This window comes from Tauraco erythrolophus, chromosome 6 (genome assembly GCF_009769465.1).
Source record: "Tauraco erythrolophus isolate bTauEry1 chromosome 6, bTauEry1.pri, whole genome shotgun sequence".
Classification (NCBI taxonomy): Eukaryota; Metazoa; Chordata; class Aves; order Musophagiformes; family Musophagidae; genus Tauraco; species Tauraco erythrolophus.
This window is the reverse complement of record NC_141470.1, coordinates 28,758,441-28,785,373: the sequence shown is the minus strand read 5'-3', so window position 1 is coordinate 28,785,373 and position 26,933 is coordinate 28,758,441. Positions and strand designations below refer to the sequence as shown.

Below are 26,933 nucleotides of genomic sequence, written 5' to 3'. Positions count from 1 at the left end.
TTGCTTCATCACTCCACTCCATTCACTTCTAAACAGCTTGTCATGCCGAAGAGCTCCCCTCCCCTGCTGCTTCCCACTCCCACACTAATGGGACAACTCCATGCAGTGCTAAGGGTGATGACATCCGTGCGTGTGGTAATTAGTACATAAAAAGAGAAAGCAGCTGTACTGGCATAATCACCACTCGCAGCAGTAACCAGAACCCGGCTAATCAATCTGATGCAGTCATACAGACTGGCTGTTGCAACTGCATCCATTAGCAAGACCCCCTACTCTATCCACAGCGTGGAAAAAAAAAAAAATTGAAGTTTCTTCAACATCCACAGGTCCCTCTCTTCAAAGAAGGTCAGAAGCCTGCCAGGAACCATTATTCTCCGTAGATCACAGCTAATTCCTTTTGGATATTTTTCTTGTCTTTTTGTTTCCATCGCTAAATCTTTTAAAAAGTTACTGAGATATTTCAATCAAAGTAGCCAGCCTGAAAACATACCACAGAGTGACTACACCTCTTTGCCAGTGGGATTGTCCATGCTTCATAGTTCTGAACTTCTAGGAATAATATTCAAGTTATTACAGGAATCCTACACTAACACAATTCTCCAGCTTCTAGGTCAAAATATTGCTGTGAACCCTCAAACCTCTTAAACTAGCAATACAAATGCATAAAGTTGATAATTCACCAGTTCCCTTTCACTAGGGCTGGTCCACAGACTAGTTGCAGGCCATGTGTAACAGCCATGTTTATGGCCAAGGGGTCAGGAACCAGTTTAGAACCACTGTTCTAAAAGTCTGCTAATCTTTTAAGGTGCCCACCACGCTCTACCGCAGACTCCAGAGAGTTTATTTTTAATAGAGTGACATTTTCACTTAGGACAGACATTCTATTGCATCACACTTTACCAGCCCACAATCCCCGCTGGCAGTCACAGAATGCTTCCAGGCTCTTCACCATAACCAATGTCAAACTTGTTCTGAGCATCACTACACTACTAATTCAATAATACATAGTTACACCATTAGATGTATCGATTCAGCATTTTAGGAAGTTGGCAGTTGCATTTGTTTCCAGATGCTGTTCTGAAACGGAGCTTTGAATGGTATGTTTCTCTAACTATAAACACTGTGAAGTCTGAGGAGTGGGAGCTTCAGAACATTGCTATGGAAGCTTAAGTCCAAATCAGCAAAGTAAGTAAGCAACCTGTTATCTTCTTGGCAACAAAATAAACATATAAATGTCATTTCAGTAGGCAAGAAAGGTCCCACCCCTTCCCTTTAGGGCTACACAACCCAACCTGGATTACACAGAACAATTGCTTGACCAGTGCTTAAGCTTGCAGAAAACTCTGTCTCCGGTGATCTCCCCACACCTCACAGGAGATTCTAGGAGTCTTCTGTCATTTCAGGGACTCCATCTCTCCTCTGAGTTCAGAGAATGTCAGCAAGACAGAAAGCATTCCTTTAGAAAAACCAAAACTGTCTAAGTAGCTAAGCTTCCACACAAAAGATAACTCTCAGACAAAGGAAAAACAATATTCTAGTACTAAAGAAACAGTTGGTTGCTTCCATTCTACACCCCTGTAACCGTGGAGCATGGGGAAAGATTTGGTTGAGTAATTTACGTCTGAACTTCTCTATTCTCAGAGACCACACTAGAAGCAACTAGTCATCTCTTTGGTGTGCCTTTTCCATTCTCCATGAACAGGAGTGGGCACGTACATCATCTACTGAATTCCCTAAAGCTCATTTCATCACTTCACAGTCACTTTCTCAATGTTGAATTCAGCAGGGGAGAAAACAGCTCAGAGAAAGCAGGCCTGCAAGGCATGAGGAAAAGAAAAAATAGACCCTCAAAGCATTCAGCAAACGAGCTGCATGTGGAGTGCAAAGGCCGCCTCAAGTCCACTCCTGCTGCTCCCCCTCCAACTTGTCAGTGCTGGCACATCAGTGCTGTAGCACCTGTCACAGCCACCGCTTAGGTATTAAACTAAATATTTACTCATGGCAGAGAGCCAGGAGAGGCTGCATGACAATCAACAGCCTCAAGAAATCTTTCCCAATGATCTCTTCCTCATCAAGCTGCTGTATTTATGTGGGAAGAAGGGGGCCCAGGGCACAACACATCAGCACAGAGCTAGAGAGTTAATTTGTACCTGCCCTGGAGGGGTAAGAAAACTTTCAGCTAAAAGCCTCTGCTCTGCAAAGCCCTAGTTTTTGACCTAGTGTTTGCCTCTTCCCCTCCCGGCTCTGTCCCAGGGAAGCTGCTGCTATTTAACAATGCTCTTCAAATTCCACCTCTCCCCTCCATTTCTGGGGTGTGCCAACATTAAAGGGCTGGACAGGACAATTGCCAGGATCCTGTCAGTCATGAGAGCAGCAGCAGGTCGCCCTAAGCCTGTGCGCAGAGCTGCTGCCAGTTGGAAACGGTGCTGCACCACTTGCCTGGTCCAAGCAGCACCGTGCCTGGCCAAAGTGGAGGCACCATGTCATCTGCACAGCTGTCTATTTGCTCAAGGCCTACCCACCTCTAAGGAGAGCAATGGAAGGCAGAGGAGTGCTGAACACTACCTCTTTGGCAGAGTGGGACCTTTCTTCTCCTCTCTGGCACTCAGGAAAGCAAAAATGCATTTTGAAGCTGGAGGAGAAGAGAAAGTTGGCACAAGCGGGTAGGGAAACTCAGCAGGAACTCTTGCTTTTTATCTTTTTAAATTCAATAGAGACATTTCTGCTCTTGACTAGATGCATCATCTTTCAAGACGTCAATAAATTTCAAGCCATTACATTTGCTTAGCCCAAGCAGTAAACTGGGCTGTTAGATCAGCCTTGATAAAGACTGCATGGGGAGGGGGTGCAGCTGTTCTCTTGTTTACATGGGGAAATCTTGTCATCTGTGAAGCTCCATCCTGACAGGTAAAGGGAGAGGAAAGGCTAGAGCAGACCAGTTGGGTTTATCAGGCACCAGCCTAAAATTTAATTATTAATTTTCAACTGAAGCAATGCTGTCACCGGAGGCTGACTGACCGTGAAAACACACAGAAAGAGAAACATCTAATGTGCTAAACCCAACAGAAACGTCTTACAGGGAGGACTGGTAAAATCCACAGCTTCATGGCCACTCTGACCTGGGTTGCAGAGAAAAGTGCTTCAGAAAGAAGTGTTGATCACTGCAGGATGGGTATAGCTGTACTTGCAGTCAACACTTCTATCTTGTGCCAGCACAGATCTAAAGTTTATGGTGGTAAACAAAGTGCTCTTCATATGGATACAGGTTATACCAAAGTAATTGTGGAAGCTGCACAGCTTTGCCAATGTAATGGCAGCTATACTAGAGCTTTTGGCCAGTGCAGGTACCTCATTTTGTAATATGCTTTAACAAACTAAGCTACATGGAATATGTAATACAGATGTAGCCCTAAAAGCACAGTCAATCCACAATATTAAGTTCACAGAAAGCACACCTCAAAGCAAAGCTTACACACAGTATGAAACTACCCAAAGAACATTCAAAAAAATGCAGAAAATGACCAAGTGGACTTATATTTGCAGAACAGCAGATGAGGTGCTGCGACAGGATGAAGGCATAAGCAGAGCAGAAACAACCCCGCAGTCCAACTAGGGCTGCACGCATTTTGCATTTCCCCATCTGCCCTTCATCTTCTGCTTCACAATCTGACCTTGAACAAGAACTTGAAGTTTCAGAAGTTTCATTTCATCTTTTCTGTTAGCAAGCACCTTACTGAGACTGAACAGTCCCTAAATAAATTCTTTTTTTTCTTTTTCTTCTTATTGATCCCAATAGGGTGTGCCAGTGAAAGATCTCATCTTGGGTTGTGGGTTTTTTTTTGTTTTGTTTTGTTTTGTTTTGTTTTGTTTTTTAAATGTTAACTTGTTCACCTCTGACACCAGGATATCAGATAAGCTGCTATGAAGCATCTACCACTGTACTGAAAGCACTATATGTCCTTTGCTTAGCTGCCTGGAAGCCACTTGCATCACTGACTTCTATAATGCTGCCAATTAGTATAAACAAGTCTGTGGCTTTTTAAAGTTCGGAAGCATAAGACGTTCTAACCTGATCTCCTTAATAAATAACACTATCCATTTTTTGCTTAGATTAGATTCTTTACTCTGCCATCTATTTATGAATTTCACAAAAGCTGCTGAAATTCAGGCTTATGCCTTGCCCTGCCACAAACCCCAGGGCCCTCTGCAGAAGAATTTGAATCTAGGTTGTCTAAAGCAGAGGGGCTTGAATGTAAAGCGAAACAAACACTCCTTGGAATAATTGACCCATGGCTCAATACATTTATTCATAAGACAAGGTACATCAGTATTTTGAAACAAGGCAAGACTCCCCTTTGTTTGGAAGGAGTCTTCTTTCTGTATCTACACACAGATGCAAAGAAAAAGGCATGCATTTCTCATCATCAGATGGGGGAAAAAAAAGTTGCTTTTTTGCTCCTAGTCTGTTCTTACTGCTCAGGTTGGTCTACACTTCTCTCAACCCCTCCCCCACAGCTGATTCCTGCCAAAAACATAAAGGTCTTTCCATTAGATCTTCTCTGTTAAAATGGAAGAAGAGAAAAATAATGCAGTTATCTTTTTGGATTTGTCAGTCTTATCCTCAAATGGATCTTATCGTCTAATGCTCAGCACAAATAAAATTTATTTCAACTCCATTTATCTTCCCCAGATGCAACAGGATCGTATATGAAATTCATCTTCAGTCTTTACCAATACAACAAACGTCTTTCTGCCCACCTGTTGTCAGGGCGGAAAATCGTAGCTTTGCTCTCTGAGCCAAAGTGAATTAAATTGAACTAACCCTTAATTTTCAGCAATAACTGAAACCTTAACTGAGGATACTTGATTTAATTCCTAAAACTGGACAGCACCAGAGGTTTCTGTTGGATGGACTGGGAAATTTATGCAAAGGTAAAACATTGTTGGTTCTTCCTGATCATACTTGATCACACAATTTATTGCTGATTTTTCAAATCCAGAGAATTTGAGAATTAGGTGTGCTCATTACAGCACACCTAACCCTTTCTTTCTTTAGGATAGCTCTTGGCATTATCAGCTGGTACTTTATCTCACAAGCCTGCCATGCAACTACTACATGAGAAAAAGCTTTAAAATAACTAGCGGGAAGCTTCAAAACATTAACAAGAACTAGGTCTTATGAAGAAATGGATCATCTCAGGTAACAAACCTCTCACTTGGGAAAATAACACAGTTGCAATGAAGTGGTTCATTAATTTACTGTCTGTCTCCCAAAGGCTGCAAAACCAGGGTAATACCTCCAAAAAGCCCTTTAGGGAACTGGTCTAAGCCCAGATCTGGAACCTAGGGCTGAGTAAGCAAGAAATTGCTAAACAAAACAATTGTCCTTTCAATTGTGCGTGCGTGTGGCTGGAACAGATGAAGGGAGAGAAACAGAAATGCCAAAGGGGGTGTTAGCGTGACGGAAGATAGATATGTATATATTCAGTGCAGACGCACAAGTGAACCGAACTGTGCAAACAGGATTGTGCCCCCAGCTATTGCCATCTCTTGCAAAAATCACTGACAGCTCTCAATGCTGAAACGATCTAATAAAAATATGGTCATTTCTATGGCAAAAGGAATGACAAGCTGCTTCATTTTTGCCCTTAACTCAGACTGCAAGCCAAAAGCAGTACCTGTGAACTCCCCGTTAAATGTCATGCTGAGACGGCAACAGCAAAATCTACAATATGTTAAAGATCTAATGACAAGAGCAAAGGATCTGCGCGCAGCTGCCGTTCCACCCCGCTTCCCCGTCTGCTGAGCCTCAATAGAATGGCATACGAGATCAAGCTTTAACAATATGTTGATGACAGAGCTACATGCACCCTCATCTAGGTGAAAAGAGGCTGTCATCCAGCTGCCTACACATCTGGAAGAAATAAATACTGAAGGAAAGAGTTGATTTAAACTTAATTCAAGAAAGACAGTAGGAAGAAATACCAAAAAAAACCCACTCCAAAACCAGTAACACCAAACCTTCATGAAACTGCAAACCTCTTCTCAGCCCATGGCTAGTTTAGTGCAAATCTGGTAATAATTCACCTTGGCTCCCTTCCCCCTCTCTGACCTGGGCAAGATGACAGCACATAAATAATCTCAGATGCAGAACCATCTTTGCCATAATTTTTTTCTATCTAGTTAAAGCTACGTACCCAACTGAAGTAAAGCTAACAGTAGCTACTGTAGAGCAAATGGGCTCAAGGCCTTATATGAACTGCAAGAGCTCAGCACTCCTAAGACTGGACTCCATATTAAACTAAAGGTCTTGGCTCTCAGCTTCACACCCTATGAAGCAGAAACATCCTGAACAGATGTCATTTGCCTTTTCTTCACACCAGTTTGCTAAAATCAACACTGCTCCCATGTTTAACCATTGCATGAGATACTAACGCAATATTTTAATGTAGAGATCCTAATGAGTTTTAAGTTTTTACAGTTTCTTGTAAATTCTGTCTCAGCAGCCTTCATTCATGCAGACATGGGTTAATCGGTCAAGACAGCAATATAACTAACTCTTAGAACACATCATCCCTGCATCTACACTCAAATGTGCACATCTATGCCAATCTTCATGCCATCTGCAACACCAAGGTGGCACTGCATTTTCCAATGATGTTGAATTGAGCTCCTCCTTACAGCACCCTACATCAGCAGCGCTTACCAACGTGGGTTTTGGATATGCTCTGTTTTTCTAAAGATACCTGGCAGAATCTGCTTATACATAGAGCATATAAAACTATTTGGCCTCAATCAGACTATATGCTCTACTTTGTACTAAAAGGAGGGACTTCCCACATCAGTCAGAAAAGGGTTCTGTCCCCATGCCCTCTTCCTAGTATCAACAAGTACATGCAGCCTGTGACTCTGCTTGGACTTCTGGTAGTCTAAGAAACATCTACCTGCTTCAACTTCTGCCAACAGTGAAAAATGTCTTTCGGCAGTAATCGAATGTATTATTTGCAATTCTACTCAGAGTTGTCAGAAGGTCCCCCGTCTACCAGAAGATGTCAAAATCTCTCTCGAAAGGAGACACAAGGGACCACACCAATAAGCACGCTTTTTCAGTAACACAGCAAGAGGTTGGTACTCCCTTTCTTGCAAACTACTCTTGTTTTCAGAAGTACGTTACTTCATATGAACACTTCCAATGGAAGTAACGTGTTACAGGAAGCCACCTCCATATGTTCTCCAAATCAATTTTCTTTTCACGTTATCAAGGGTTCTGGTAAAACTGTAACTTGCACCCTAGTGAAGCAAACGTGCACAGCCATTTGCTTTCAGGCTTAAAGCCCCTTCGCTTATGGTTGCAAGGGCATTCATGGCTCATCCAGTGAGTCAACGAGGCCTGGCAGTGACCTTTGCAGGCCACACTGCATACATTCTACTGACACTTGCATGAAGCTCAGAAGACAACAGCACTCCATAAAATTGTGCATCTTCTCACATATTCTGTGCATTGTCCTTGTTAAGAGTTAACATGCTGAAAAAAAGCTTGGCTCTGTGCTAAAACTCTTTGTGCCTTCCTACTTCAGGCCCTTCTTCCTGCAGTATTTGAAATTCTCCATGTGTTTACAATGGAAGTGTACGCGTATTCTGTTCCATCCAGGCTACTGACTGACCACTTTATCAGGATGTTTCCCAAATACCAGTAGTCTTGTCAAGAGCTAATTCTAGATCTCCACAGCCTGAATTTCCTTCCAGATTCAAAGCACAATGCGATATTTGAGATAGCACTTGGTTAAGCCACCTTATCCCCACAAATTGCATGATTTGCTCTTCAGCTTCATATCAATCAAATTTTTCTATCACTGACCTCACTTTCTGTATCCTCAGCTTAAAAGCTCCTTTCCAACTTTTATTTTAATTCAGATTACAGTAATTATGTTTTTCTGATATTGCAGAGTTAGCTTCCTCTGGGTAAAATGAAAAACATTAAACGTTGCAAGGGCATCAGAATTTGTGACTGCCAGAAATAAAACTACCTTCTGGCCACCTTTCTCACTAATATCCACTGCTAACAGATCCAGAGCAATATGATTCTTACTCTTCTACATTTCTAAAAAACTTCAGCTCTGATCAAGTTTCTAATTTCATGTTCTTCCAAGTTCTTTAACCTCCATATGCTCTTGGAATCATACAGAATTCAGAAACCATTCTAGACCAAAAGCAGCCTGAAAACAGATCCTCTTTATTTGCAGATCAACTCCACTTATGTTTTCAAAATAGGCTGCAAAACTTATTCTTACTCCATATTTGGAGTCTTTTCTCCAAACTTCCCATCTCTGAAACTCAAATATTTCCAGACAATTCCCACTATCACTGCTACTTGTACCATCCCCAAGCTAGAGATCTGCTAAAAACAACTCCTCCTTTGTACTCTCCAGCTACAGATAAATTTCAGAGATGTTAGCTAGGTTTGCAAAAAAGCCAAACCACAAAACAAAAAATGAAGCTTGTGCATTCTACTCTTGTTAAAAGTCAACACTACCAGAGAGCTTTTTAAGCCTCGGTCTGAAAAACAAACTTGTTCTTTAGCAAAGCCAGGTTTCCATCTGAAATGCTAAACAGATCAGTCTCAGGGGAATGAATAAAAAGAACATGAAGGTCTAGCTCATGACTATCATATCTGATGACAATTCACTACTTCTACTCCATTTCTGAACACAATTCATAACTGTCAAATCATGTCAGCCCTGACCTGTAGAACTCTACCCAAACCCTCCGAAATATTAAGAGCAAGATGTATATAGACAATGCATACTTGTATAACCAAGCTGCTCCTTAAAGTAGTTCTGTAGTTCTCTCTGTAGTTCTCATAGATAACATTTCTCTCCAATTCTGAAAATTACACCAGCAACCAGTGGATTTCTAGGTGCCATGTAATGTATTAGAGTTTCATGTAACAAAACTAATTAATTGCATCTTCAAAATCTCTATTTCAATGGTAAGATGGAGAAAACTCTCTGAGGAATAGAAACCTGCACTCCACTGACTGCTAGCCAAGGATGTGGAAGAGGGGTTAACCGGAAGCAGAAATAATCACTGTATTTCACTCCTCAACAGGCTGCCATGCTTTTGCAGTGACTTACAGGTCATACTGCCAAGCCCTACTCTCCCAGTTCATTGATTGTGAATCAAAAGGCATCAAGGAAGGAAGGAACGACTGTGAGACAACTTACAAGAATTTTCATAGAATGTGATGTAGCATTTCTCTTTAATTTCTCTCTTGGGAGTTTTGTGAGTAATGTGAAATTAAAATATACACAAAGCATCGCTTCAAAACATGGCTATGACTTATTTGTAATTAAGAAGTTGAGTAACAATTGCTTCGTATTACAAGCTGTTGGCACAGAGGCAACAGAGATGCCTTCTGATTCTCTCTACTGTTCACATTAAATCAGAGATTGAAGAATACAGTTTCACCAGGTTTCCTAAATCTTTTTCTACTGCATGCTGGCCAAGCTGCAAACAGGTTTTTAATCAACTGAACAGGAATACGTCAGCCACTGCAAAGACAGTGTGCTAAGAATATTATAAAGTTTCCCACTTAAAGCTCTGTTTTCATTTTACATGTCTTGAAAAGTATTGCAAAACTCAAGACAGAAATACCTGTAGTTGATCTACTAATTTCTGCAACTGGATGAAGGAATAATATTTACCAGATTAACAGCTACATGTTTTCCAAGTTTGATCCTACAGACTGCACAAAGATGACCAACAGCACACCAGAATGTTGAAGAAATACTCAACATCATCCCGCAGGAAGGGTTTTTAACCAAATTCAGACTGGTCTAGTTGTGACCCTGTGACATACGCAGAAAGCTAGGAGTGCAAAGCAGTCAGAAATGAGACATTTTTAACATCTTTAAACATGATGTGGGAAAGGGGAAAACAGCAAATTAGTTAGCAAATCCTGCTAGACTGGATAGATTTGAAACGTGGGGGAAAGGTTTTTGGAAGCTAAAAATACATGTGCAAGAAAGATGAAAAAAGCAACCTTTAGAATACATGCAATCCATCTGGAGAAAAATAATCCAGAACTACAGCAGATGAGAAAGACAGGAGTGCAGTGATGTGGAGCTAGTCTGAAAAGCAAGAGTGGGAAAGATTGTACACAATTTTCAATGCACTATAACAGCAAAAAAAGAAAAAAACTACAGATTTGACTGCATAAGCAAAGCCCCGTAGTCCAAAAATGCAGAAAAAGTACCCTCTGTCGGCACTATGCTTATCACATTATGTACATTTAAACATATCCCAGAATGAGGGGGGAAGGGAAAAAAAAAAAAAAGAAAAGAAAAAAAGAAGGGTGTTTTTGAGAGAATTCAGAAGAGAATAAAATGAAAGCTGGAAGACTGAATTACAAGAAAAGATTAGTGAAGTAATGCTTTGTATTCCCTTAAACAGTGACTAAGATCAAGAGTACAAGCATTTGAAGAGTTTAACACACCATAGGGAAAGAAGATATGTTTGAAATGGAGATGAAGAAATATAAATTGAAGATTTAGACAGAAGCTTACCGATTTAGCTGGCTACAAAAAAACGTCTCCTAAAGGAAGGGCTAGAAGCCATAGCAACTGCAGTTTAGAGCAAATGTAAAGGATGGATGAGAGGAAGGAACATGATTTTAGCTAATAGGACTTCTCTTTCTTAACTTATTATGAGGTGGTAAAAAGACTGTGGGAAGGGATACTCCCGTATCTGGCAGTAAAAGCTATGTATTTCACGAGGATCTTAAAATAACTGAAAAAAGAGTGTCAGAGCAGACTACACTTTTAAAAGGATCTACAGGATACTGAATTCATGCAATTAGTGATCTTATATCCACATAACTTTCACTAACTGTACTTGATAACCAAATTGTGCTTTTTTCATAAATACTTTTTCATTTCTGTCTCTTACCTGAAGAGGCTCATACCAGAATGGTAGCTTAGAGCCAGAGCTGAAAAAGTGCTGACTGGTGCACCAAAGAATAGCCTCATCATTGATCTTCCCTCGGCTTACAAGATGGAGCAGATAACAACAATAAACAAGAGTTTTATGTCAGCTGATAAAGCAGCTCATGTAATGACGCAGCTGTGAGATGACCTTCTCTGAATCATGAGCAGTCTGGAGAGCAACTAGAGTCTGAAGGTGAATCAAGCACTTTCTCCCAGAGGCAAGTCTCTCCCCAGTGCCGTGCCACTACACAAATGGCTCACTGCAACCCTTGTACACTGGTAAAACTCTGCCAGAAGTAATAATAATCAGAGGGGCCTTTTAAAACAGAATTTTTTGAGAGACAGGGAAAAAAAAAGCTGCTCACGGAATGAATTCAACTATCATCAAGTTAGCCCCCAAAGTGAAAAGGTTTGAATAGCGATTTTTCACCTCCTGCAACAAGTCATCTGACTACATAGCCTAAAACTTGAATCCGGCCCAAATTTCAGCTTTAGAAATTACCTAGTTCTGCCTCCTCTACTCTCTTTCTGCATTATCAACTAGACATGGCTTTTCCCATCTTAAACTGTCACTGAAGAGCTGTTATGCTCCTCTGATGAACACAGACAGACATACATGCTCTCTCAACTCTATTTGCCAGTTTGCAAAAAGATGAAGGTTTTCCCTCGGGTACTAAACAAGTCAGACTGGGTCATGGTCCAGCTCTCCCACAAAGAAGCAGTACAGAAAGATAACTCCATCACCAAAATATGTCTATATATACATAGAAAGCTCATGAACAAATAGCCAACAAAAGCCTGTTTGGCAAAAGTATGGTAAGCCTCACCTTCAGTCTGCAAGTATGATACGAAGCTTGGCTCCTACCCTTCCTGAAACTGCTGGCGGCTGCTCTCCTAGAGGTTAGCCGCTTTTAGGAATGTTAGGAAATTATTCTGAAGCCTCAGCTGAAAAAAACCCTCAGAAAAGCCAACAAACAAGATGTGTATTACCCAAAGAAGTACAAAAGACCTACTAGGTACTCTGAATTATATCTAGACTTAAGAATGTATTCTGCGATGTGCAATATATTTGTTTGTCATCACATGTGAAACCAGAGTAAAGTTTCACAATTCTATTATATTTATATTCTCCAGCGATGTTTACATACCTCTGTAATAAATTCCTTCACATGTTTATTACTCAGTTGGCCTGGAGCGTGCTACCTCTTTGCTGTCATAACCCAGCAACTAACTACTAGGCTAGAGCCAAAGCGACACAAAATCACTGATGAAAACACACAGGAACAGAATACACATACACTCACCCTCATAGAGGTTTCTCCACCATGGGGCTGTTGCAGTCTGAAGACTTGAGCAACCATGTGTTCTGTGGAGGGGTGCAACAGGATACGTCGGGAAGCCAGTCCCACCATTACATACCTGCCCATTGGAGACAGGCTCACAGAAATGGCATTAGGGCCTATGAAGAGAAAAGAGGGTTATTCCTCTCACAGTTTGACGTTCCTTCCCATACTTCATCCTCACAGCTTCTCCATTCCCTTCCAGCATTCCCGTAATGTACAACATACTAAGCTCATTATTATATAGGGTAGAGAAGAATAGAGAAGACCTGCAGAGGTACAAATCTTGTGCTACATTTCCTTGCTGCAAGTGTCCTCCCACTAAGACAATGAAGTTTTCTAAGGAATAAAGAACTATCCCTTAGCAGCTCCCCCATACCAGCACCTTACATTCCCAGACCATACCGCAAGCTTCTCTCCAGCAGTACTATGTTTGTTGCTGGTTGGAGGCCAAGAAAATATTTCCTGTTACTACAACCACCGGTGCTCAGGCTATTGCATTTCTCACTGAAGGCTGAGTTCTGAGGTAACTTCTCGCACCCTCATCCACCCTGACTTCTTGCATGCTTACCAAATCGCTTTGTGTAAAGCATCTCGCCCAAGTTATGAGGTGCCAGAGAATACACAGCCAGTATTCCTTCATCAGGGAAGCCTCTTTGACTGCTGGGAATGAAGGCTGCCAGCAGCTGCCCATCAGCAGAGATATCGCAGCTAGCATCGTTGTAAATCTTGCAGTTTTGAACAAGCACATTCACAGAGGCTGCAAAGAAGAAAGAAACGAACAGTGATTAAAGTACTCGGGTTCAACAGAGAACAAAATAAGATTTAAACCTAATGTTGGAGACTTGACAGTACATGCAAAAGGCACTCAAGACATTTAGCTTCCTCCAAAAGTTTACGAAACGTTAATACCTTGATTAATGTAAAACTTGCTCCAAAACGGAGATAAGACACTGCAATGAGCCCAGGAAATGAAATCTACTCACCTCCTGGAGCCTTCAGCCAAGAAATAGTGGCAATTGCACTTTATCAAACCCCTCTTTTGTTGAGCATAACACCATCCTTTGCAAAGGACAGCACAGTTTAAACAAGTCTCAAATCATGACTCTGACAAACTCCAGCAGTGGTATCATTAGAAACAGCTCAACTTAATTAATTTCCCTTTTTCATGTGGAGCCCCTAGTTCCAAGCTCCCCTTATCTCCAATAAACAGGAGATGAGAGAAAAATTCCTCCCTGCAGATAGAGACATTCACTTCTGACAGCTGATTTTTACACCACTCTTGGATACAGCAAGTGAGAAAGGGCAGAGACTTCTATAGCCAGTCCTCCATTATTTGAGACCCTCATGCAGTCAGTGAAGTACCTGTTCAGCAGACAGGGTAGTGAGCAGCAATTCAAAAAACATAAGTTTTACTTTAATCTCTGCTGGTGATTTGCTGGGTGACCTTGTACAAACCTTTTCCCCTCCATGCCTTGCATATGCAGGCTGTAAGGTCTTTAGGCTACTGAATCTTACTACAAATTTGTGCCATTCTTAGTACAATGAGATTCCAAGGCCTTTTAGCACAGTCATCACCAACAGTTCAATGGTGGCTTGATAAGACAAGGCTGGAGTTATGTTCGCTCCCTCAGCCTGACCTAAATGCGCTCCAGTTTTCACTAAAACTGCTGCAATTATTCCAGGAGATTTGAAGCTGAAACTGCATACACTAGTTTGGGAATGGGGAAATTTCAGAATCTAGTATTTTCAAACTCAAGGGGATAGAAATATAAACAAATAAAAATAAAGCCTACATTTGAAATACAGAAACTTTGCATGCTAGAAGACTGAACACCTCATCTCACATGTCTGAAGATATAGCATCATGTGGAGCACTATGTCAACTTCTACAGTGCAGAGATTTTTTCTAAACCATCAGATCATGCCCAGCCTAGAAGTGGCTTTGATTTGTTCAGCTAAATTTGCAGGTGAGTTTATGAAGGCACTTTTTGGGTTAGATTCCTTAATAGTTTAACAGAAGAATGGTGCCAAGAATGCTTTGTGCATACTTCTGAAAGTCTGAACTTCCAAATCAAATTAAGGCTGTAACTCAATGCTTTAACAAACTGGTGCTGCTGCCAGAAGAAACAATCCCTGCCCTTTGTTTCCAACAACTCTGTGGAAAGAAAGCTACATCAGGGAACTGATACAGCTGAGAAATTACTGACTATTGTCTAGGTCACTTTAAAGCCAGAATAGTTTCCCAACCTGGTACGCCACATGGCCACATAGACACTCGCAGCAGCAGAAAAAGAAGTCACGACAGTGAAGCAGACAGGACTGCTGCTTCTTCCAGAATTGCTGATTTAAAACACTCGCTGAATCTCATCTTTAGCTCTTCTGGTCTTAAAGACATTCTTCCTGGGAACTGCTTTTCTACATGGTTGAGTATCAACTTCTTCTGTTCCATTTAAGAAACTCCAATGAAAGAGACGACGAGGATAAAAAGTGGACTACGTAATTACATTCTGTACCAAACCACCTACACCTGTACTCTAAATTTATTCAACCATTTTTTTCAGTCTCGAAGCTGCTAAAAACAGTAATTTTCAGCCTAGTATAAACAGAAAGGTGCTAAACAGAAAAAGGTAAATAATGGGAGTCACTGTCAGTGCTGTAATAACAGAATCTAAAATACACATGGCCCTTCAAAGAACAGACGGTCCAAAAGATGACAAAATTCCCAAGCACTTAGTCTGAAGCTAGCTGAACAGAAACACAACAGAATAAAGATTAAAGACTATACTATCTAATTTTTTAAAAAGTAGAATTAAAATTTGCCCTTTTTCTTTTTTAAATCCAGGCTTCACTCAAGTAGCCATGTCATCACAAGAGAAGATGGGCACTAACACCAGACCTGCAGTATATGCTGTTAACTAGTAGCCAAAGGATTCACGACAACAGGTTGCACTATTGTAATCCCTGTCAAATTGGGAGGATTCTTGCGAGTTCTTCAATGACTCATTTCAAAACTAGTCCTATTTATTAGCTTTATCAATGGGCTAGGCACAGAGCAGAGCTGATTGATGGCAATTTCATTAACAGAGCATGATCAGACCACGTAGTGAAGTACACAGAGACATAACAGAAGTGAAACGAAAGAATTCTAGAGCGCGTTAACATTTATAAATTTCTGCTTTACCTAGGAGCTTCTCAGTTGGAACCAATTGAGAATCAACTTTGGTGACCATAGCAAAGACTGAGCTGTCAATCTGGCGTAACAGTGAAAGAGACAGCAATCCTAAACTGCACTATGGAGCACACTTACAATGGAAGTATCAGTGCTAATATACAATCTTGTGCTGAAACTACATGCAGGATACTGGGCACAGTTTTGGTAAGTCATGTTCAAGAAAGATTAAACTCTAATTGGTAACAAGTCCAGCAAAGAGCTAGGAAGATGACTGGGGAAAATGACACTTAAAAAACCCCACAAAAACAAACAAACAAACAAAAAACCAACAACAAAAAATTGCAAGGAAATTGGATTATATTTACAAAAAATACCAGAAAGCGCCAGAAAAAACATCAGTTCTCTTCAAAAATAATGTTGACAGGTGAGTAAGTGGCTAAAAGCAGCCATTAAGTTTGGAAATTCAATTTCTACCAGAATAGCAAGATTCTAGAATAGTCTTTTAACAGAAGTAAAAGTGGCAAAGAATTTAACCAAGTTTAAGACAGAGTAAAAGGAACTATAGGAGACAGACTCATGGCTAAGGGGGTCCTTTCTCACCAATTCCTTTGTAGTTCTAGTCTAATCAGCAGTGATCTAAAACACTGAAAGAAAAAAAAGGCGGGGGGGGGGAGTGAGGAGGGAATGGGTACTTATCGGACAGGTGAATATATGGACTCTCTCAGCCAAACCCAAGTTAACTACTTGAAAGAGCGCCAAGCAAGAAGGCCAGCAACAGAACAAAACTACACATTACACAGGGAGAGCATTTGTCAGAAATACAGCTATGAAACGGGCCCCCACCACACCCCCTGCAAAAAACTCTGATTATCAGAAGAGAAAATATAGTCCAGTCCCTTTCTTTGGGGTCTAAGAACTGTTTTCTCTCATTCCTATTGTGCTAGATATCCAAGTTTTGTCCTGCATCTCTGGGCTCAGGATGCAGCTTCCATGAGGAAGCCACGGTCTCTCTACAAGGTTAACTACTGTCATTTGATGCTTAATATTGGAAGTAAAGAGATTGTACACTTGCTTCATCAGTCCAAAGGTACGGGTGTCATTTAGCCCAGGGATCCTTCTATACTGATGGACTCTTGATGCTTTTCAAAGAGGTGCAAGAAGTTTTAGAGGGACATGTACTCATTTCTCTGGGCACAGGTGATGTTTCTTCCTTGTTGCTATAACTATTGAAAATCAGTCTATAGAACCCATATCTCCTCTCAGATTTTAAAGTTTGGGTTCTTTTTAATCTAATGCAACCTTGGACATTCATAAGAAAAGAATTTCAAATCTTTATTTGTGTAAGGTAAGAAATACTTGTATTTCTTCTGTATTACTTACAGATTCAGGGACACTGTCACATCTTGTACATATCCTTGCGGTTCCATGGTTATTTTTTTCCTTTCCAGGTCCCTAATCCTCTTCCTCATCTAGCATTTACTGTATGTCTTTTTAAAACAATGTTGGCTTTGAATCACCAGTCACCAAGAATCTATTTATCATCTAGGACATGTTCACTCCTTTTCTATCTACATATTTTTTTCTCTTTTTTCCCCACCCCTCCCTCCTTCAGCACAGCACAGAGGTTTTTGGTGAGCAGTCCACAACGAAGGCCAACATGACTGAGTGTCTTGTTCTTTTTAAAGTTTGTTGCATATGTTGAATGCCTTTTAGCAAAACAGATTGTGAGCTCCCCTGCCAGAAGTGAACTATCTTTCCCCCTTGATGTGTGCCTGGAACATAAAACATCACAGATGCAAGTTGCACTGAACAAGAAAGAGCACCCTTTATTTCAGTCTTTCAATATCTGATTCATGCTGGCATCATGGTTCTTTGCTCTTCCCTCATTTACTAAGGATGAGGGACTAAGGTAGCAGTTACACCTAGAAGCAAGGGAGCCTACTGTGCCAGCACAAAAAGTCTAAATGTGAGAGATGGAGATCTCAGCAAGGTTTCATTTTAAGGAACAGCATCTAAGAGATTCCCAGGACATGGGGAGGATGAAGATACCCATGCATTTGACAAAGCCACAGGCTATTTGATTTCTTTGAGCTTGAGGCCTGATCTATGAAAATGAAGCCAATACAAAAGATTTTAGGGGGGGGGAAGCTATTTTTGGAAAACCATTTACAACAAGGCTGCCCTTTCATCTCTTGTTTTCTTTTGTTGTTAATGCGGCCACCAAGCTGACAGAACAGATCAAAAGAAACATCAGAGAACAAATTAATCAAGCTGTTGTGCCCACTTGGAGTGCTCACACCTACAGAATAATTATGCTTGAAGCCTGGAACGCCAGCAGCAACAGCACTGTTTGCCAAAGGAAAACAGTGCTGGGGGCACCATCCGCTCCCAGCCACTCTCAAGGATGACACTTTCTTAACAGCTGCTCCTGTTTATACATTGTTTAGCATACTTATTCCCCCCCCCCACCTTTTCTTCTTTTAAATTCTTCTGCATCCCACTCTGGATCAGTAAGTATTGATCAAATCACCTTCCTCAAGTTGCAGCCAGAGTTAGAACAGGACAAATTCCGGACACGTGAATAAATATGGAAGAATTAGACCAGTTCAGCCGCAATGGCTAGAAAATGAAATAATGAGCAGTGAGTAGCATAAGAGAAACTATATTCAAAAGATATAAAAAAGAGATAAAATCTTCAAATATTTTACCTGTGGAAAGGCTATACTCTACACTGTTCACCAATGTGATACCTAGCTGCGGGAAATTTTAAGGATATGCAACACTTAGTAGAAGAATATTAAATAAATGTCAGAGACAGTATTGTCTCAGCTGCCAAATAAATTCCTTACCCCGATGCTGATACAACTGACAACTACAGTTTAAGACCAGGTCATGTTCCATTTCAGAGTTATTAAAAGCAAAACAGGCAAAAGGAGAGAAGAAATCTGAAGCCATCTTTTCCATTTTGCAATTAATAAAGACAGACAGGGCAGAGACTAAAATCCCACAGGACCCTGCAAAGTCATTTCCGTAAGACAGCCAGAGTCCTCTTTCGTGAGCTTGCTGGATTGAGCATTAGCGAGGTCGCTGCTGTGGAGCCAAGTCCTGAGCCCAGGGCTCCGCAGGGTGCTGGGGCCCAGCCGCTGAGATCACAGGGCTGCACTAATCATGCTGCTGTCACTGGCTCAGACGCATCCGTTTCAGTGGAAAACATCCTACTTCCAAACTATCTTTTCTTTGTTTAATTGTAACAGGAAGAAGAGCTGCTCAGAGATGGAGGTTGACCACAGAGTCATTTCTTTGATGGAGAGCGGACCTGGCAGGCAGTCCCAAATTTCAGCTGTATCATTTCATCTGCTTGAACTCCCAAACCACTTGTGGCTCAAGTCAGTCCCAGGAAGTGCAATAGCCCTCTCTGTGTAAGTGGACTTTCTCACATGACCACCTCTGATTCATAAGAAATGATAGGAAAAAAAGAAGCTATTGAGGTCACATGTTTTACAGGGAAAATAGTTTATTTCCAAGAGCATAAAGAGTCAGAAAAAAACCTTCTCCAACCCATCACTCCACTGTTACACATTTAGCTTCACAATATCTCTACAGATTTGTGCACCTTGTCAAACTTGCAGCTTGTCTTTGTTCCGTGCCTAGGCAAGCTTGGCAAATACCTGTTTTAGGATGAGCACAGCTGCTACATCTTCATACATTTCTGTTAGACCTTGGCAGAGGGAGATATGGCTAACAATCTAGAAATGCCAGGGCTGGGCTCAGCATGTAAAAAGGAAGAAGCAGAGTAAAACTGAACATTTCCAAATGGTAGTAAATCAAGATGGATAAGTCACGTACTATGAAGCACAAAGTGAGGAGTCAGAGGATGGAGATGGGCTGGTAGCAAGAACCCTGCCTTCAAGAAGGGCACAATAACAACAGAAACTGTAGCCCAGTTTCCAGCTAATTGGAAGCTATGTCAGAATGGAAGTATCCTGGTAGGCGAGAGGGAGAAGACTGAAATATTGATGTCTTGAGGAGCAGATGGTTCTTATTTTGTAAGAGATTCCATAATTATAAACAAACTATTTTTTTTTTTTTTTTTTTTAATCCACAGCTTTCTCAGCAGCAGCCAGATGAGGAGCGGGGGGTGGGGTGGGGGGAGCAAGCTATTAGCAGCTGTAGCACTCTTCAAATACTTTACAAGCTTGCAGAGAAGTCCCAAAAAATTTAAGTTAGCAGCAAGATGTTTCCCATTCTGACTTCATCTTTATTCCATTCCAGAGTCTGGCTGGACCACAGAAAGTATTGCCACCACGTGGTAAAACTTTGCCTTGAGCACTGATACTCAGCAAACAACTTTATACTAGCACTACAAAGTCTGGCACATAACAAGACATGTCAAAGCACTGGCACACGAGTTCAACACAATATTCTACTGTCAAGATGATACTGTGTGCTCCTTCCCAAGAGACAGAATGGCTCTCAAGGACAAAATACAGAGCATCTTCCCCTTTTACAATGTCGAAGGCTACCATCCAGAAGCAGGGCTTTTATTTCCCACCAGGCTATAGACATTACACCATAATATTCTATACAATGTGAAGGAAGGAGATGAGACAGAAAAAACAGATACTTCATCTGTAGGAATAACACAGTAAGAGATTTTTTTGTAATGAGATAGGCTACTGGTGGCTTTCCCCTAGCTCCTCCAATTTCCCAGGGACTGGGAGGTAAATAGCCCTGTACAGGTTGCCCAGAGAAGCTGCGGATGCCCCATCATTGGAAGTGTTCAAGGTCAGACTGGATGGAGTTTTGAGCAATCTGATCTATTCAAAGACGTCCCTGCCCATGGCAAGGAGAGGTGGACTAAATGATCTTTAAAGCTCCCTTCCAATATAACTATTCTGTGATTCTGCTATTTAAATTCCCCACACCTCTGCTGCTAAGGTGTTGTTCATGTGCTCCTTTTGTTGGTACTTTAAGCAACAGGACAGTATCTTTCAATGGCTACCTGTGAAAGCAGAAGTCTTTCTGAAAACAGAATCCCTGTTCTCCCTAAAAAAGTCAATCCCTTAAAGCAGAACCCAATCTGTTTATCTGAGAAGTCAAGCAATGAATTTCACATATGCACAGAGATGGCCTAAGCTAAAAATCACTGCACAAAGAAAACATTCATGAATATATACCTCCTTTCGTCATTCCAGGCTGCCACAAACATTTCCGTAGCTGTGCAGCAAACTATATCAGGATACCATTCTGGGTTAAAAATAGCCTTTCTAGTGAAGTTAGTTTTAGCCCTAAAAAAGTCATTCCTTGATCAGTTGACCACAAGCATCAAATATGCTTGTGCCTATATAAGGAAGTCACTTTCAGTACAAGAACTAGCTAATGCCACAGAACAAATGTAAAACTATGGCTTGATTTTCACTAAGGGAATAGAAAACACATACATAAATAAATAAATTCAGAAATATTGCTCGTATTCTTGACCCAAAAGCAGCTTTCATCTGAGAACCACTGCTTTTGCAGACAACTAGAAGCTATATTTACTTCCCTGGCTTGCAACAAACACTCTGGTAAGCAGCAGACCAGGGCCCTGATTCCCAAAATACACTCCCACTCTAATGTCAATAACTTGGAGAATTCAAATCTAATTCATTAACAGGTTCTAACGTAAAGGTATAAAGACAATGTCCCTCTAGAAACTTGTTGGTAAAAGAATAAGGAAATTGGATACAGAAATCTTCTAAGACGACTGTCTATTCCCATGCAAATGTTCACAGAAAAGCTCCGTTTATGCATGGATTTGCTGATAGTAAGAATATACAAGCTAGACAGAGGAGGAACAGCTCTATGCTTTTAGTCAACTTTCTCAAAAGACTAAGTGTTCTACAGTCCCAAATGCAACAATATAATCAAGTTATCCAAAGGGATCTTTATGTTGCAGGCCTTGGAAGATCAGGGAGCTCATGGTAGCTCTGGTTGGTATAGACTTAAAAGAAAGTACTTTCCAGCTTACCATTGCTGATTTCAGGCAGATCAAATTTGGTGAAATCCCACCACTGGAGCCGGTAGGTGGTGTTGGCAATGTTGCTGGCCACAGCTGACTGTCCATCCCCAATCACAGCACCTACAGAAAAGGGGGAAGTAATTAGTAATTTCACCTCCAGAAGATTATCTACAAAAGAGCTAGGGAGACAAAGCCACAGAAAACCTTTCAAATTCCAATACACAAAACTCTAGATTCTTAAAGAAACCTTATTTACAGAAATGGCAAAACCTCCTAAATAAGCCACAGAGCACAGGAACTTAATAGGAAAGCACTCCCTGCAACACATTTCTGAAAGAAAAGAAATTTGATGAGAGGTAAGACCTGCCCAGACTCACAAGGCAGAAATCCCAATCAATTCATTTGGTGCAAATGCATTCTACTTATCGGTACTAGTGAAGCTGTATTTTCACAGACTCAAAATTTTGCTATGAAGGCAGACTATAATACACACTAAGGAAAAGTGTTGCCCTGGCAAATCACGCACATTTGTGGACATAATCCCTGCTACCCCTGTAAACTTCACTCAGAAGATACAGGTTGCCTACAATATTTGGCACATAGTAAGGACTGTAATAAAATATTAGCGAGGAGAACCTATGAGCTGGCCCATTGCTGCTTTGGGTGACCCAACCTAGAGCAGGCAGGGGCTGACCTGACTCCAGGCAAACAACATGACCCTTGCTGATCAGCCAAGGATTTGGGCAACGGCCCAAAGCAGAAAGCTAAGCAGAATACTTCAGAAACTAGCACAAAGAACATAATTTTCCAGGCAGAAAGAAACTGCCACTGTAACTCAAGTCAGCATACATTTGAGAAAGCTCAGCAGCATTAAATGCAATCCCTAGGGAGACAAGTGGAGAGAAGAAACAGTTCTCCCATAATAGTACTACAGGTAAAAATCTCATGCTATTTGCAGTCTCTAAGGCCTTCATGTACATGCAGCCCTTGTACAACTCATACATGCTGGCAACCAGAGAAACTCAAGGTGATAGAATTTGATAAGGGAGAGCATAACAAGATCATTCCCAAGCACTAATGAAGAAAAACACAGCCTCCAGAGTCTATGCAGTCTGGATTTCTGCATCTTCACACTCTGGTGGGAAGCACACAGAAAAGTCAGTGGCTCCACTCTCCCAGCAGGTCTGGCTCAGGACTCTGCTGCCACAGCAGCAGTAGTGGAAGAGATATCACTTTGACAGCTCCGTATCCAGTACACAGCAGGCCAGCTGCCTGCGCAGAGAGCTAAAAGCTTCCTAACTGCTGGTAAATGAAAGTGATGTGGAAGCAGATGAGGAGACTAGAGTGGCTGGATTTTTACTTTTCTTACCAAATCTCAGCAGAACATTCAGGCTTGTAAAAAAAAAAAAAAAAAAAAAAAAAGGCCTGAGAAAACACACAAACTCTAACAGGGTTTATGTTTTCTCTGCAAAGAAAAGAACAAGGCGGTCAGGGCAAAGTAACGAAGCAATCCTAGACCAGTGCTGATAAATAGAGAAAAAGACACCAAGGTGGCTGCTGCTAGTTCTTTTTTCATCGATAAGTTGTCTTGATTCTTGATTTTTGGTTCTGGAGAAAGCTCAGAAATAGGCCAAGAGCAAAACTTCTGAGCAGACGGCTTTACGCTGTCTACTCAGCTGTGCCAGGCCTCCAGCAATTGACAAATCTCCACCATGCGTCTGCTCTGTCTCTGTATCTGTCTCTGTCAGACATGCACACATCACTTGGAGAGCAGAATTAAGAACATTTCCCATTGCTCTTACATATGCCCAAGGCCTTTGTCTCCATATCCCCCAAAACAAAGGGTTCCTCCGAGCAAAAGATAAGCACTGGAGAAAGTAGATTCGATGCATTAATGAAATTACATTTTGCAAGCTGGAGTGGAAGAAGGACAATTAAATTTTATGTTGCTTCATCTTTAAGAGTCTCTTCATGACAAGCCTGGGTTTGGTACACAAGGGCGGCTCTTCTGCTGTCTTGCCTCCAGCCACCAGGTGGAGAACAGAAAACTAGTTTCTGTACAAATTTCAAGCAGCAGGACTTGCTGCAGGGAAACGGTAACTAACCACTAACTAGGTAGCAACTGTCTTGTAGTACTAAGTCAGAGGAAATGCTCTGCAAAGACAGGCAAAGGAAGTACTACTCGGGGCACCTAATTCCAGAATATTGATCTTATTACAGACGAATGTTACAAAGCCATCACCTGTTTTGCAATGAGAACAACCTTTGTAAGCACAGCAAGTAATATACAAACTGGAGAATAACATACCCTAGGATAGTCATCGTGCTCTCCCTATGCATCACTGAAGCGCAGCAACATTGCTACGGCTCCGCAAACAGCAAGTTCATCTGGCTCATACAACTGTTGCACCTACTGCTACAAGTACCATAAAAAAAAAACAAAAACAAAAACAAGCTGTTCACAAATGGTTTTGGCTTTTCCTGTAAAGATTCTGATCTTCTCATCCCTTTCCCCAGAACCTTCAGGTTAGTTATGGTATTCATCTAAGCCTCATGTCCCCTTCACCTCCAAAGGCTGCCACGTCCTACACGAAAAAGCTAACAATGGAAAAAAGCAGTACCTCCCCAGCCACAGGACAGTCCTGCACAAATTTCAGAGCCAGCAAAAGCTATCAGCTAATGCTAGTGCTTCAGGTAACAGATATCTTTATTCATAAGATTAAGACAGAAGAACAAGATCCATAGAATGAAAGGTGCATGTTCAGAAGTACTTGGTCATTTCTCAAAGGCTCCAAACCAGTGTCTGCCTAACACTAATGGCAAATCCATGATCTACGTGTTTTTATTAAGTAATTACCTCTACTTATACAAATTATGTAATTGAGAAGTGTCACTATTAAATTATATCTAGCTACATATAGCAAAGTCAAAAAACATTTGTATTGAGTTCTGCCCAAAGCCTCCCACATGCGCTGTCATACAGTAAAGAAGACTGAAAGCATGCAAACATTCTATTTATGGAGGAAAATACTCCCCAGTACACAACTATGCTATCCTAACCTTAGTTGTTTGCTTTTTCCATTGCTTGGCAGGGAAGACTTGAGATTATGAGTGGAAAACTTAAGTTAAAATCCTCACTACAGATCTTTTGTTCATCACGCAGTGCGAGAACTCGTTCTCAGCTGGCTTTGCCCAGTCAGGGTTTCAGCCTGAGTGAGGGCAGAAGGAGGTGCTGTTTCCTTTTAAGTTCTAGTATAACCTGGAGGCAAACAACACACTTGCAACTTCTCAAATTTGGGCAGCAGCAGATCAGCTCTTACAAGCAGCAGTTCTCACCAAGCGCTTGACAGTCTGTCCTGATTCCTGAGTCTTCCACCACTTGATGGGATCACAAGTGACTGCAGTGGGTACCCGAGGGTCTCGGGCTTGTCACCCCCACGAACAGAACGACCTTTTGCTGCAGAGATGATGTAGATTTCAAAATGCTGAAATCCAAAGTGAAGGCCAATTGAAATGCAGTGAACGTAGGTTTGATTGGCAGCTTTCCTGCGTCTGTCTATCACTGCGTAATAAACACTGGGTGATGGCAGAAATGAAGATAAATGCTTTCAGCAGCCTCCCCTTCTCCCCCCACCACCCCGATCTCCATCCACCCCCACTCAGCACATGACAAGAGAGTTTAAGGAGTGGGGGGAAAAGAGTCTTAACAAAGACTCAAAAAAAAAAAAATCCTCACATCTTTTCTTACAGGCCACCTACATGTGACAGATATTTATCCATCAGTCTCAATCCCCTCAGAGGGTCCAACTCATTTCGGCATGTGGAGAAATGAACCTTTGCCAGTCGGCTACTGCTCATTTATGAATCAAGCCATGCAAGCAAATGTCTGAGTTTAGATTGAAATGGAAAAAAAGCGGTGCAAAACCACTTCCCATGGCACTCCAGCACTCCTTCATCAGTGAAGAGTAGGATAATTCCAGACTATTACTATCAGAGACACAGCTAATACTCTAGAGCTACACAGGCTTTGGGGTACAAGTTTCAAGAACACAGAACATCTACTTATTATGGGAATTTCTTTCCCATGTATTTAACAGAAACCAGAGCTCTTTTTTTTTTTTTTTTTCTAGACTACGTCCTTTACTCAAGTTTTTAGTGTACAGTAGATTCTCTCATAGTAAGAGAAAAATTTATTAAGATGCTTACAGATAAGCTTGAGGAACCTGGAGAAGTCCCTGAGCTAATTTGTGACTCAATTTGAGACAGTCATTAGGCCCTGGTATAAAATTCCCCCTAGATTAGTACTTGCATCTTTAAGCATGAGTACCTTTGAAAAGTAATTACCTCTTTATGAGCCCGTTTGTAACTGTAGCTAATGATACTGAGGTTATCCTACACTTGCAGAAAGGGTCTATCACAGCTGATGAGTTTTACATTTACTAGTTCTAGATTTACTATAATCCAGGCTACAGGAATCCCAAAACACAAGACAAATCTATTTGACAAACCAAGGATAAAGCTCTTTGCTGCAAGAATACACCAAATTCTCTCAAGCAGTTCTGAAGCAATTTGAATTCAGCTGAAATGCAATTACTGATCTCTGAAGCCTAGTGGAGATGTAACAGGTTCTTGCACATCTCTGACCCTAAAGTATTTTATGGGGCAGCCTGGTTTTGGGGACTACCTTTGATCACAGTAAATATACTAAATCCTGAATATGTTTGACAAATCCTAGCAAATCTCTGTTCCAGGCTACCACGAAGACATTGCCTTTGAAGTGGCCGACCTAACTATCCAAACCCAGGATAATGCTGTAGAAACAGTATTCATAGCAACCTGGTATTTTCAAGGATTTATTTTGCTTGTTCTTAAATGTACCAGCAAGTTGTAAATAGGAAGTGGGCAAAACGATTCTCATGAATGGATGCACAAAATATTACTAAGGGTAGTCTGGCATATGCCAAGCACTGAAGGGATCGTAGATGCAACATTAACTGAGAAAGCCTCAAAGAGGTCTATGCTCTCTGAAGGCTGAACCCTTCAAAAGGCTATTATTTTCCCTTTACCCCAGTGTACAAATGAAGAAGAAATACAATTTCCCATTCATGCTCACTCCTATTGCAAAATTTCCTTTTAATAGGGGCAATGCTTAGTTCCCAAGTCCTGTCAGCGATGGGAATTTCAGCAGGCCTCAGCTGCAGGTAGTGAAGATGACTGTCCTAATAGGACCTCAGTCAAGTGCCCAAGGGCTTCACTCACACTGCAAACAATGCGAGCATCATATAGGAAAAGAAATTTTCCAGCCACAAGTTTCAGACTTCAAAAGGAAATCAGTTTATTTGCAAGAAACACAAACAATACATTAACAGATGCCCTGCCCAAAGCCTTCATCCTCAGTACCGTCAGGATGGCTCCTTGACATCTTACCTTCC

General features: G+C 41.3%; 1 protein-coding gene across 1 annotated transcript in view; it reads right to left on the bottom strand.

Moving 5' to 3' along the window:
- Positions 1-26,933, bottom strand: part of AMBRA1 (autophagy and beclin 1 regulator 1) — a 141,774-nt gene that overhangs the window by 36,977 nt on the left and 77,864 nt on the right. The window contains 3 exon segments of the mRNA XM_086613535.1: positions 12,290-12,444; positions 12,897-13,085; positions 21,511-21,621. Coding sequence (XP_086469661.1) covers positions 12,290-12,444; positions 12,897-13,085; positions 21,511-21,621 — 455 coding nt within the window.